This window comes from Symphodus melops (assembly GCF_947650265.1).
Source record: "Symphodus melops genome assembly, chromosome: 13".
NCBI classification, from domain to species: domain Eukaryota; kingdom Metazoa; phylum Chordata; class Actinopteri; order Labriformes; family Labridae; genus Symphodus; species Symphodus melops.
Window position 1 is genome coordinate 24,837,794 of NC_136703.1, and position 13,770 is coordinate 24,851,563.

At 45.0% G+C, this 13,770-nt stretch overlaps 2 protein-coding genes and 1 long non-coding RNA gene across 5 annotated transcripts; 1 reads left to right on the forward strand and 2 right to left on the reverse strand.

Moving 5' to 3' along the window:
- Nucleotides 1–773: 773 nt before the first annotated feature.
- Nucleotides 774–7,061, forward strand: LOC306833922. 2 transcript variants are annotated; one of them, XR_013780430.1, is made up of 4 exons: nucleotides 774–945; nucleotides 1,223–1,253; nucleotides 1,420–1,762; nucleotides 5,842–7,061. It is a non-coding gene; the product is annotated as an uncharacterized lncRNA (long non-coding RNA). The 2 variants fall into 2 exon arrangements; XR_013780431.1 differs by lacking the exon at nucleotides 5,842–7,061 and having other exon boundaries at nucleotides 1,218–1,253; nucleotides 1,420–1,695.
- Nucleotides 1,265–4,487, reverse strand: LOC306833921 (vasopressin V2 receptor-like). Its single transcript, XM_079359556.1, has 6 exons — nucleotides 3,390–4,487; nucleotides 3,070–3,315; nucleotides 2,760–2,906; nucleotides 2,337–2,649; nucleotides 2,034–2,252; nucleotides 1,265–1,600 (listed from the first exon to the last, which is right to left on the reverse strand). Exons 1-6 carry the CDS (start codon nucleotides 3,657–3,659, stop codon nucleotides 1,416–1,418), a joined length of 1,380 nt encoding a protein of 459 aa, XP_079215682.1. The 5' UTR covers nucleotides 3,660–4,487; the 3' UTR covers nucleotides 1,265–1,415.
- Nucleotides 7,062–8,394: 1,333 nt separating the features above from the next.
- On the reverse strand, nucleotides 8,395–13,483 carry LOC306834044 (isocitrate dehydrogenase [NAD] subunit gamma, mitochondrial-like). 2 transcript variants are annotated; one of them, XM_079359787.1, is made up of 12 exons: nucleotides 13,297–13,483; nucleotides 12,476–12,523; nucleotides 12,175–12,222; nucleotides 11,951–12,048; nucleotides 11,695–11,810; nucleotides 11,246–11,306; nucleotides 11,017–11,149; nucleotides 10,787–10,920; nucleotides 10,593–10,695; nucleotides 10,341–10,487; nucleotides 9,364–9,519; nucleotides 8,395–8,790 (listed from the first exon to the last, which is right to left on the reverse strand). In XM_079359787.1, exons 1-12 carry the CDS (start codon nucleotides 13,363–13,365, stop codon nucleotides 8,689–8,691), a joined length of 1,215 nt encoding a protein of 404 aa, XP_079215913.1. In that variant the 5' UTR covers nucleotides 13,366–13,483; the 3' UTR covers nucleotides 8,395–8,688. The 2 variants fall into 2 exon arrangements, with proteins under 2 accessions (XP_079215913.1, XP_079215914.1); XM_079359788.1 differs by lacking the exon at nucleotides 12,175–12,222 and having other exon boundaries at nucleotides 13,297–13,480.
- Between the last annotated feature and the right edge of the window lie 287 nt (nucleotides 13,484–13,770).

Consider the following 13,770-nt stretch of genomic DNA (forward strand, 5'->3'; position numbering starts at 1 on the left):
CCATCCCAACATTTTATTTTTAAATCAGCAGAAAAAAAAATCATCTGAACACATATTTACAGTAATCACACTTTTATCACAAGTCATTTCAACAGCTTGTACACAACCTATTTGTTTTACTTCACCTGCCCAGGAACAAACACAGCTAAACAAAGCATCTCTTCTCTTTCTCTATGTACGACGTCCCTGATTCAAATAAACTAAACTTACAAAAACAGTTTGAGCGTTTAGGTAACGTGTTAAGACACGAACAGTGTAGCTACGTCGAGCAGCGTCTTATTTATCTTTATTAAAATCACTGAAGGAAAATGACTCCAAGAGCCGGAAACTAACAAATCTATATGAAAGCATCTCTAATTGACCCTTAATGAATGTTTTCATTTGTGAAATGACTTTAAGTTCAATGTATTTGAAGGTCATGACCTCTTAATCATGATTCAGTCTGAATTTTGTGTGCTTAGTTTTTAAATGAAATTTTTTTTTTTTTTTACCAAATCAAGCAACAATAAAGAATAGATTTATGGATCCCGCGGGAAATTCAAATTGTAATCAGAATTGTAATGTCCATATGAAATCTTGAATGTTTAATTCAAAAAGGCGAGAAAAAGAAATTTCATTTCAAGTGTCAAAGGAGATAAACGCATATAACTATTTCCGGGAATGGAGCCGTTGCCTGGCGACCAGGAACGGCTCACGACTCTACGCTTTTTCCAAGAATTAGTCGAGTCCAGAGCCATATCTCTCTATATAGCTCTGGGCTCGACTAATTCTTGGAAAAAGCGGAGCGTCGTGAGCCGTTGCCTAGCGACCAGGAACGGCTCACGACGCTCCGCTTTTTCCAAGAATTAGTCGAGCCCAGAGCCATATCTCTCTATATGGCTCTGGTCGAGCCTAAAAGAGCGGTAACTAAAGACAATCTCTACTGACATCTTCAAATTATACACTGTGAATATTCACTATTTTTATTATTAAATTAAGATGTTTTCAAACCGCCAATAACTGGTCCAAAATGGCCGCCTCATGGTGGAAAAGTCGATTATTTTAACAGCAAGTGTTTTGTGATAGAGAATGTAATATAAAATATATCGATCATTACGATTAAATTGTGTTATTTGCGAATTTAGATAACAGCTAACGTCTATTCTTTATGGTAAGCTAACCATCTCTTTTAGCTTCTCATTTTGTAATCATAAGTTATTTATGTTCCCTTTGGAAAGATTAGCCAGTCCCAAGTAATCCCTTCAAATGAGAAGGTGCGTTTGTTTGTTTTTTCTAACCTAATTTTAATGTCTACATTTGTGAAAGTAAGGACTCTAGTTGTGTGGCATTCTGCTGTAAATTCCTCTTAAAGACTGAATTACATCTCCCATGTCAGGGTTTTGCAGTTGAGTGTGTGTGTGTGTGTGTGTGTGTGTTCAGTAGTTGGAGTTGTGTGTGGTGGTGGAGTCGCTCGGGAAGGAGCCCCGGCGTGGGGTGTGTTTTCGACACAGCAGCAGCAGACGGAGCTCCGGGGAGACGCTGCTGGAGAAGGCGGAGTAGATCCAGGGGTTGGTGCAGGAGTTCAGACTGGCCAGCAACATCAGCAGCGTGAACACTGCATCTAAAACACAGCACACAACAGGAGGTCAGGGAGGACGGAGCAGTGAGGCCAACGTGTTCATAAAATGGTGATTAAATCCAGTCGTGGACACTAAATGGACTTGTTTGATCTGAGGGACGTCTGCTTGCTCTAAGGTCAACCGTGGAGATGCGGGACATCCAGGTACGGCAACCGCACTTAGACAAACCACACGCAGAACTTCAAGAACGCAGTTTATTGTCTTTCAGATTGGATTTTAAGCGAAGGAAAGAAAACTCATCAGCTGACTTTAGAGCAAAAGAAGCAAGTTTCATGAGTTCAGCTGTTTTGTTACAAAAAACAAAACTAAGGTGTCATGATGAGGACGGATGAAGTCTACTTGGCTAAATTTGGAACTGACAGTCGTGAGAGTAAAATCCCACTCTGCCATATTCTGAAACTCGTGTGTGCGTACCGTTCTGCGGTGGGTTGGGGTCCCAGGCGGCCCAAAGCTGGACGCTGAAGAACGGGGCCCAGCACAGCGAGTACACGAGCACTATGACCAGAGTCATCCTCACTGTCTTCGACATGGCCGCTGTTATCTCTCCTCCACCGGCAGGGGCCGCTTTGGGTGGGCTGCAGCAGACAGCAGAGGGTGCTGCGGGGTCAGGCAGGACGTCGGGCTGCCGCTCAGCTGAGTGGAAACATGCCGGTGGATGTTAAAGGATTGTTCTGCTCCAGAGCAGAAGAGAGCAACAGAATCTGAAGTGAGTCTCACCTGGGTGAACAGCTGTGTAGGTGTGAATTTCACAATGTGGCGTCAGACTTTTGTCGGCCCTGACTGGACTCGTGGGCACGTGTACAAAAGTAGATCCAGGCTCAAAGCTGGTCTGACTCAATGCAGGGTTGTTGACAATGATTGGTGAAACGTACAGAGAGAGACTGGACCTCCCTCTGCATCCTCCTCCTCCTCCTCCTCCTCCTCCTCCTCCTCTCTGGCTGTCCCGTCTGCATGGAGGGAGGGAGGCGGGGGACATACGACGGTCTGACTTCAGGTACAGATTGTTGTGGATCTCCTTGAAGATTCGCACCTGAGGTTGAAAAAGAGGAGACACCCAGTTGAGTTTTGGCGAATTAGTCAATCCGGCTCTACCGCTTTTCCCCCGTGTTCAGGCATGTGGGGGGCGCTGGAGCTTCCTACCTGGCAGACGGTGATGACGAGAACAGGGAGGATAAAGACGGCCAGAGTCATCCAGGTCACGTAGGCTTTGAGGCCCCAGGACTCTGCAAAGTTTCCCCAACACTCGTAAACACCCGGCGCCACTTCTGACTGCGAGAAGATAAAAACCTGTGGAGGCAGAGAGGCGTGTCGACGTGTGACAGAACAAACCAAAGGACACAAGCAGGCAGAAAGTGCTGAGATATCTAAAAGACTTATTTCCTGCTCTGATGGAGCTTGTTGGTCTTTTCGTCCAATCAGAGGCCTCGCTCCGGTGTCCCCCCCCCCGTACCTGTGGCAGGCTGAGCAGCAGCGACAGACCCCAGGCCAGCAGTATGAAGCTGTTCCAGCGCTGGGTGGCCCCGCTGCGGTGTGCCAGCAAAGGGCAGCAGATGGCATAGTGTCTGTCCATCGTCATGGCAACGATCATGTAGGAAGAGGCGAACATCCCGAGGACCTGCAGGTATTTTACCAGGCGACACAGGAAGTCCGGGCCGGGAAGACGACCCTTGGCGTCCCAAACGAGCTGAGGCAACACCTGAGAGGGGGAAGAAGAGGAGGCGTTGTACGCAGGGACGGATTGTTTACGGTCACGGCGTGCGTCGGTGTTACCTGAAACAGCGCCACCACCAGGTCGGCCACGCAGAGGTTGAGCATGAACTGGTGCAGCGGGTTGTGCTGCCGTCTCCTCCTCAGGAGGACCGCCAGCACCAGCCCGTTACCGAGCAACGCCAACACCAAGATGACCGCCAGCACGACCACCTCAGCCACCGCCAGAAGAGCGTCACGTTGCCGGGTAGTGACGTTTCTGCCTGCAGGGGTCACCGACACCACGGACCAGTCGAGGGGCGGGTAAGAGTCTGTTGCCATAGAAACTGACATGTTGGCTGCAAAGAAAAGGTCCAAAACAAACAAAAAATGAACCTTAATCACTGAGCCGAAGGAAATTTGATTGCGGAAACTGAAACACCTGAAATCTCATGAACTTTCCAAAATCATAAAAGCGGTGAAATAAATCTCGTTGAGAACAAAATAGAAATATTCAACTTCATACTAAGAGTTCAGAACTCAAGTAGAAGAGTATAAATCATTTCCATCTCTGCCTTAAATCTGTTCCACGATAGTTTTTCCCCAATTAGCGAAAACCAATTAGAAATGCACTTACTTCTCTGTAGTCTCTGAACAAATTGACTGTAATGAACGCTGATTGTGTTGCCATGACAACGATTATGAAATAGAGTTGTCTTCTCATTTCACTTTCCTGAATGTGTCCTCATGTTTCCATGTCGGGTTCAGAGTTGGCAACGCGTCTATTTTATCTGTTTTGACCTCTGCTGTGTGTACACACACAAACACACGTGAACTACACACACACATACAGCTGTAGTTAACGCGGTGTGTGTGTGTGTGTGTGTGTAGGGTCAAGCTTCCATGAGCGATTTGTAATTATAAAACAATGAGACGTGTTTACGGTGCCTCGCACACTTTCACAGTTCAACACACTCACCGGGCCGTAGAGGCATGCGGAGAGGGCCCCTCATGTGGGAATATTTACAGAGGATGAGTGAGCGCGCTCTAATAAGGTCACAGTCATTTGACCAATCGCCAGCGATCAACGTTACACACAAAGTGGCGCTTAAGAAGAACTCAAGTGTTCTTCACAAAACTGAATCCAAGGCCGAAAACAGAAGTCTAGAATCGTCCGTTTGTTCTGCTAATGATATGATCGATATTATATTATATCGATATTTCGATATGATGATAAATAAAGAATATGAATCTTGCCTTCATGAAGATATTGCAGTGGTTAGAGTGTGAATTTGGAAGAGAGAGGGTCGTGGTGATACATTGAGGAAAAAGAGCCAGAGGTGCAATTTGAAGCCACACACACTCGTAAGACGACAACCTCGGTGCGTGTGGAGCGACCAAGCAGCAACCTGGAGCTTATTAGAAACATGCAGAGGCTTTTTAGCTCGGGTACAATCACTTCTATCTGAAGCAGTTCCACTGCCCGCTTCCATCGCTGCAACACCTGTTCACCTGATAACTGCTCTCATATCTGGCAAACCCAGGGGCGTCCAAAACGGCCTTCAAAGCCCCGCCTACCTTCTCTGGTCCAATCAAATCCAGAGCATTCAGGAGCAGAATCTAAAGCTAGAAGGAGGACATACTGGCTGCTGCTTTGTTGTCAGAGAAGCTTCAACACAGCAGGTTTCCTTCATGATCACCGAGGAGGAGAGCGTCATCGTTTCATTCAGTAGATATCTGACTGACTGTGTTCTCCATGTTTACCTTAAAGTTCGTTCAAAGTAGCACCGCCACAAGCAGCTACAAAGAAGAGAGAGAGTATCTCGTATCTTCCATCTATAACAACACAGAACAGGCTCCTCACTTCTCTCAGCTTCCCTTGAAGTCATCAGTCTCATCTTGTAAAAAAAAGCTTTTGTCTCTGAACTAATCCGGCTTTTAAACACACGGCTGAAAACAAGAACAAAGCAAGACGAGCTCTTAGTGCAGTGAAACGTTTTAAGAGCCCATCTGTCTCCAACAATTCCTCTCTGTGTTTCCCTCTTTTAAAGCTGCGAATCAAATCAAATCTTTTATTGGCAGCTTGAGGACGTAAATATTTTAGCTTGACGTTCTGGAGAGGTGGGTTATTGCCTCCGTGCAGCCGGAGGGTACACTTAAAAAAAAAAAAAACACGGCGCAGGTGCTAAAATCAGAATCTTAAAGTCAGCTAATGTAACCCACGGTGTCCTCGCAGGACTCTCTGTTTGATACAGAAACTACACCGCAGAGTTTGTGGACATCTTTTGACTCTGCTAATCCAATTTGAGAGATTAGACACCCGCTGTTAAATACTCATTTTTCTCTCTTCAAAACAAAAAGCTCAAGTCAGCCCTTCTCTTACCTCTCAGAGAGATTTATTTTTCATCTTTGAGTCAATGAATATAATTCAGTTTAATGTTTCTGACGAGGAAGAACAGCTACACAATCATCAGATATTTGGATTAGTTCGCAGGACCACAGATCATTTTTGTGCTGTTTTTTTCTCTTTCCACAGATTTGAAGTCCCCCTGTAAACACTCACAAACATCTCCCCCGTATCCTCTGCAGCCTTCTTAAATCAAAGTGCCGCTTCTGCAGATTTTAACTTCACGTCTTCGTAGAAAAGAGTCGAGAAAATCAGGAGCAAAGTATGAGAAAAACAGAATCGACCCACTCACCTCCTTCTCGTCCTCAGCGTCCCGTGAAGCATCTGTAGGAGCCGGGACAACTTGATCTGCTGTTGCACACAGCGGCTGCATCCATGCTGTGTTTCTGTGTGTGTGTGTGTGTGTGTGTGTTTACTGTATGTGTGTGTGTGTGAGAGAGTTTTTCCTCTCGCTTATTACTCCGAGGGTGACCTCTGCCAGCTCGCTCTGCTGACTCCTGTCTCCCCATCTCCTCCCTTTCGTCCTCTCTCCTCCCCCCCCCCCCCGTTCCCTCCTCTTTCTCACATCCTTCCCTCCCGTCGCCTTCTCTTGGATTTCTATGATATTAGGAAGGATTAAAAACTGCAGCTTTATTTGTGCAATCGAGACCAGGCTCTCTTTTTGCTCAGCTTTTGGTTGAACGTTTGACGGAAGAAGCTTCTGTATTTTATCAGGTCGTTTTGAGACACGTGTTTTGAAAGGTTGACATGTCGGGGGCAGCTCGTGTTGATCAAAGGGCGTGATGGTGAATTAATGTCATTTCCTGCTGATTGTTTGCAGTGCTGTTGGCCTGACTTTGATCCACGTTCAGAGCAGAACACATCAAATGAGACGTCTGTTTAAGGGGCTTCAAAGTGCGCTCGTTCACACACACACACACACACGGACCTGATATGTGGACGTGTGATTGTGCGAGCAGCGGGTGCTGGACGATGTTGTGACAGATGGGGTGTGTGAGGAGAAAGGAGAAGGCAGAAACAGGAGGAGAGTTTTCCGTCTCACCTCGTCTCCCTGTTTTGTTTTTATCTCTCTCTTTAATACATTCCCTGTTTTTCCCGGCTCGCCCCCCCCTCCCTCCCTCTCTCTCTCTCTCTGACGCTGGAGTAATCTGTTTGCTTCCCCTCATTTGGAGGAGCCTCTCATTATCGAGGGGCCCGCTGAGTGACCTTAAACATGCACACAAAAACATGAACAGACACACACACACACACACACACACACACACACACTCTGACACATGAGGCTGCTCAAACCGCCTCGCTCCTTTTGAATGTTTCACAGAAATATTGAGGGATGAATTCTGCTTTTAAAGAACATTTAAGGAACAGAAAATATTTATTTTTATTACACGTCATTTCTTCAATTCTCTTTTTCACCTCAATGCAATACGAATGGACACACTCACACACACACACACACACTCTCTCACACACACCAACACACGCACAAACTAAAGAGAGATGTCAGAATGAGGGGATCCAGGGGGGCTCGATTTCTTGCACAAGGGAACCTCGGCTGTGCTCAGGAAGTGAACTGGCACTCGTACAATTTCCAGATATGGTTCGCACCGGGACTTGAACTTGTGACCTCCCCCAGTTCCCGACCAAAGTCCCGACCGCCTGGGAAGAAATGCTCGATATACAGGAGTCCCTGATGTTTCCAACGTGACGATTGGAGGTCATTTTTTTGTGCAACCTCCCGTCTGCTTGGACAGTTTTTATGTTTTTATGATATTAAATGGCGTCGCTGTCACAGATTTTCCTGACTGCAGCTGAATAATAAAGACAGTTAAGATACCGCTGCTGCTGATAAAAACAGGACGAGAGAAAGTTCTGCACAGAATGAAGAACATCTCCGACACAACACGAGCGTGCAGCGTGTCGGCTCCACGGCACAATGTGGCCTCCCTGTGGTCCAGAGCAGCCAGTGCTGCATCCATCCACTTCATGTTTGCTGCAGCTGAGCCAAGAGGAGGCAACAAGCGCACACACACATCACACACACACTCAGACAGGAGGACACATACCTGTGTAAGAAGGAGGCAAAAGTAAAAGAACTGAACTAGTTTGGTGTCTCTGGAACGGACAGTTTTCTTAGATAAATAAATCTTCAGCCCTCATTTGGGAAGAACATTTAACTAAATCATCATTCTCCATTAAAATATAAACGATGATCTTTGACTTTGCTTCAGTGTGCAAAGCAGTTTGATGGTGATCGTCCTGCAGCTTCAATGTCGGCTCCATGACTTTAATCCATGTCGCTACAAATCTTTTTTAAAGGCATCTTCTCTGCCTTCGTGTTTCTCTTCTTTTATATTGTTGTGCATGATGTAAACTGATGAATCAAACCAAGGAATTCACCTTTACTGGTGTTACGTTCTCATCCACTTGGACTGAACTTAGTGTCCATATTGAGAGAGGAAACGGGCAAATCATGTAAAGAAAAAAAAAGCTCAATCTGTCGTCCGACGGGCCTTTAAACTAAAACAAACATGATGGGAGTAAAGTGAACGAGACGTTTGTGTTTGAATGTAATTTAAAGGGCGTCGGGTGATCAGATGATCGAATCCAACCTCGGAGAGAGTCTCAGATCATGTGACGGATGAAACGTAAAGACAAATGTAGGAATCACAAGACTCAAGAGGACGGAAACGTTCAACTTCAGTCCAGTGAAGACGACCTTTAGTGTGCTGACAGAAACGTCTTTATTAGAGCTGATCCACAGTCAGCTGTTTGTTTTAAAATAAATCAGGTTACATTCAGTTACACACAAACTAATCCAACAGACAACATGGAGAGACTTTGAGGTGGTGTGTAGGTACAGTAAAACAAACTACTGCACAGCGTTACAATCAAACAGCTGGTTCCTAAACATTGCATAGAAGAGTCATTGAACTGACACGCACATCAGTGTGTGTGTGTGTGTGTGTGTGTGTTCTACATGCTCAGAGTCTGCGGCCCGGTGCTCTGAACGGCGTTCATGATGGAGCGAACCACGTCAGAGGTGGAGCCTTGGCCTCCCAGGTCAGCAGTGTGCAGCTTTAAGACGACAGAGACGGAGGGAAACAATGTGAGTCAAAACATCAGAGACCTGATCATCTACGTGTTGCAGAAACTTTCAATGGACTCAAAATATGAACACAAATATGACCATTTAAAAACTTGCCAGTGAATTCTGAATCACAGGATATCTCAGGGTTAGTGGGAGAAGACTCTCACATACGTATATTTGGCCAAAGATGATGCGTGGACCTCTAGCATTAGCTTCTTTGGGGACCAGTTCACATGCATGGACACCTCTTTATTTCGTCTCAAATGTCCACAGACATGTATGCATGTGATTAAATCATTAATTCAATCAGATCACGTGTCATTGATTCTGCAATTAATTATATATTTCCATTTTCCAGAGGATCTTGAAATGAGACATCTGAACAACTGAAGAGTGTGACGAGCTCCTCAGAAGGTTATTCGCTGAACTCTTTTATTGACATTTAAAATATGATATCAGCGGTTCAATCATTGGATCGAACATGTCAGAACAATAAAAGTGTCGATATTTGTTCCAGCCCATATTAACGGGTGAGTTGGTGGAGTGTGACGGGGTCGTACCCGTGTCTCGGTGACCGTGGACAGGATGGCTCTGCGGATCATGCTGGCGTAAGCGTGGAGCTTGACGTGATCCAGCAGCAGACAGGAAGCCAGCAGCATGGCCGTGGGGTTGGCTGTGTTACGGTTGGCGATGCTCTTCCCGGTGTTTCTGGTGCCCTGCGCGAAGAAGAGCACGTTCAGAGGCGAGGCGAGACGTGACGGGAAAAAAAAGAACAACAAGGAGGAAACAGCAGAACTATAATGAGAGTATGTGCCTTTAAAATCAACGATCTGTTTATTCTAATGTGTATGTCTTAATGTATTTACTTTCATGAACCCTCTGTGCATTTTGTGTTTTTTTTTACTATTCTTTATATTTGACATTTTTTAATTATATTTTAGATTTTGGTTATTTCAATCAAATGAACTTTATTTATCCGTTAGGAACTTCGTTGCAGGGAAAGCGCCAGTACAGAAACATAAGACGCAACACACACAACATTCACACATTAAAAAATCTGATTGGTCATGAAGTCCCTAATAAATAGCTTCAAAACAATAATAGATTAAAAGCAGTGGTAAATTAAGTGATAAAAAGTGATCACAGTCACTGTCAGCAATTTAACAGGCGGATGGAGGAAGCTGGAGCTGGCCCTCTTTGTCCTCAGTGGGAGCGTCCTGTACCTGAGGACCCTGAAGGCAGCAGAGTGTAGTGAGGGTGCAGGGTGTGTGAAGGCTCAGTGGAGATCTGGGCGCCTTTGCTCAGGACTCTGCTGTTGCAGATGTTTAGTCTTCTCATATTTTATTTTATTTAGGTACTTTATTATTTTAGCCTTGTTGTTTTCTTTCACAACAACACACCAAGACAAATTCCCTGTGTATGTAAATGTACTTGGCAATAAAAAACGGTTCTGATTGTGATAAAGCTGCAGTTTAAATAACGTGCACACAGTCTGTGCTTGATCACTGATCAGAGAATAAACGTCACCTCCTCTCACCGTCTCAAACACGGCGTAGTCCTCTCCATAGTTGGCTCCGGGCACTAGACCCGGTCCACCAACCAGCCCGGCACACACGTTGCTCACAATGTTGCCGTACAGGTTTGGCATGACCATCACGTCGAACTGCTGAGGTCTGGAAACCAGCTGCCACACATTCAAAATGAAAAACATCAGTCAGAAGGAACGACTTCGCTCGAGTGAAGTCTGAAACTGAAACGAGAAAAAACTCGACTCGATCTCCTCGGTCACCTGCATGGAAGTGTTGTCCACAATCATGCTGTCGAAGCTGATCTCGGGGTAACCGCTGGCAACCTCCTTACAGCACTCCAGGAAGAGGCCGTCACCCAACTTCCTGCTCCAACACATACACACACACACACACACACACAGATTAATACCTACAGTGGGTCATAGGAAAGAAGAACACAAAGAGAGAGACTGACATGATGTTAGCTTTGTGAACAGCGGTGACTCGTCTGCGTCCTGTAGCCCGAGCCGTCCTAAAGGCGTAGTCCGCGATGCGTAAAGATTTAGTCCTTGTGATGATCTTGAGACATTCGACGACACCCGGGACGTTCTGCAGAGACAAACAAGTGGAGGTTTGATTTGTGTGGAGACGAAGACGCAGCAGCTCTTGTGTGTTCCACCGTCACACTGATAGTGCTTCACGCACCTCGTGCTCCAGGCTGCTGTACTCGCCCTCTGTGTTCTCCCGGATGATGATGATGTCGACGTTTCTGTGGCGTGTTCTCACTCCAGGCAGAGACTGACAGTGCATCACGTTGGCGTACAGATCCAGAGAGGTGCTGCAGAGAGGTACGAGTGGAGAGAATAAAGGTAAAGTAAAGCAGAGTAATTCTGTTTCACTTTGGAGGGGAAAGATGAAACACGACAGATCTGACCGGAGCAGGTTGTTTCTTGACTTGTAGGACGGTGGCAGGTAGTGGTTGGTCTCAATGTTCCCTAAATAAACAAAGTTACAATGAATGGATGACAACTAAAACAAAACAGAAGTAGACATAACAAGGTCAAGACTTTCTTCTTTCAGCGTGAAGTAATTCAGAGTATTCACTTCTTATGTTCAGCCATGTTCAAAACGTAAAGACGATTATGTTGACATTGACTTATAAAACGCTTTCTGACTGATAAATAAGGGATCATGTTTATCTGTCTCTTGTCTTCAATGAAAAAGTCGCCATGTGCAGTAATATAGAAAGATGAGGATGCATCGTGACGTCGAATCGAATTGTTGGCAGGATCGATTCAAAGATGCACAGCTCTAATGTGCACTTTCTAAATTAAGCGAGTTCCTGCAGAAAGTTCAGAGGTTAAAAACCTTTCAGAGATCTACCTTTCAGTGCGACTCCGTTGCGTCTGATAGCCATGATCGCGTTGTTGATGTCGTCCTCTGACGCCATGGATGAGTCCACGTTGACAACTTCAAAGTCCACCGGTACGCAGCAGAACCTGACGATAGCAAACAGACGGAGATCACATTCTCCTTCTCTGCGACTCGTTTAGTAACAGCGAGTCCAAAATTACTGACTGAAATCCAAAAAAACCGACAGTGAATGTGTGAGTCTGTTTCAGGATGTTTGAATTCTCACCGAAAAAGTTCACGCACGTGATTGGCCAGCTCTGGTCCGATGCCATCGCCAGGAATCAGCGTCACTGTGTGCCTTCCTCCGTACCGTGCAGGAGGAGGCTAAAAGAAAAACACACACAGAAAGTCAAACTACTCCTGTAACCACTGAGCTGTTATTATGAGTTCTAAAACATGACTTTTCCAAAACCCTCAGTCTGTGCATGTGCGTGAAGCAGCTTTACTTACTATTGTCTGGTGTGTGTGTGTGGATGGATGGAGGAAGGATTCAGAACACATAGGAGAGAAAACAGGGAGGTTAGACGGACAGAGAGGAGGAGGGGAACATCGAGCCCAGCAGCTTCCTGGTGGCATCACAAGCATATCGATGAGACAAAAAACAACATCGGTATTCCTGTGCACATGCAGTAAAGACACTGACACGTTTGATCAGGGAATGTCATTTTTCAGGGGTTCAACAGAGGGGGTAAATGGGATGGCTGATTTGCCTGAATCTCTTTTTATGCATTTTGTCTCTGAAGGAACTTACAGTGTAAGTGGACTTGTGTCTCGGATTGCACGCAGCTGCACCATTGAGCTGTGAAAACAGGACGACACACAGGATATAAATCATAATTAAGCACCAAAGCTGCAAATGTATATATGACAAATCTATGTGACACATATAGACAAATAGATTTCTGGTCAGAAAAAAACATTTGGTATGCAAGATTTAGAGGATAAGAGGCATTTTTCTTCCTAAACGTTTCAGTGGCAGATCTTTCTTTTTATTTTTTTTTTATGAATGGCTGATATCTTGGCTCGGTGAGTTTAAAAAACTCTGTTCCTGTTTTAGCAATTCAATGGTACTATTTATTCAGCAAAAGTCTTGCCTGTTACCACGTTGCTCATCTGCTCCTGTCAAATTCCACATTCAACTGTGTTTCCATAAGCTATGCACAGTGTGTTTTACAGTTATGTTGTCGAATTTCAATTGCAGCACTTGTTAACTGGAAACCACAAAGGGTGCATAATTTATGAGTCTGCAGGGAGCCGTTTCAGGATATATGAGGAGTCTTATATCACCCAGGAGAAATATAAACACAATGCTGCTCAAATAGCAAAATATTTTTTGCAGATTATTTCGGTTGATTATCAAGAAAAGAAGGAAGAGTGGTGCTGAAAGGACAGCGACTTTGACCCAGCTAGCTCAGTCAGGCGAATAACCAAACGTTAATCAGCTTAGCTTAACTGACCCCTGGGCTGGGAAAGTAACTGGTAAACTACTTTAAATATCACCAACAAAACAAACTATATAACAATATTTTGCGGTTCCCTTTTTGTACTGTGGAACTCGGAGACTAGTCCTACCCTTGCCAAATGGCAGCTGAACAAGGGCTTCAGAGCTCGGGACAGGGAGCGCACAGACCGGGCCGTCATATTCTCTCTCACCGCGGATGGACCGTTGATGGACGTGCTCGGGGGCGTGCTGCGCGCTCACGTTTAATCTCTTTCTCTCTCTCTCTCTCCATCTCAATTCAATTCGTTACAATTCAGTGGGTTTTATTGGCATGGAAACATACATTAACATTGCTAAAGCTTATTATTAAATAATAAAATATAAAAGTACGTACAATATAATATTTAACTACGTCGTTGTTGTTTCTCTCTCTCGCACACGCACACTATTATTACACTAACTTCATCTTATCTACAAAGAGACCATTAATAAACATAGTTTCCTTTTATTTGGTGTTTTTTTAAAGATGGGATGCGAGGACAAAAAGACAAGACCACAAAAAAAGTTGGGGCGCTTACAGCATACTGCACGTTGCCATGGCAACT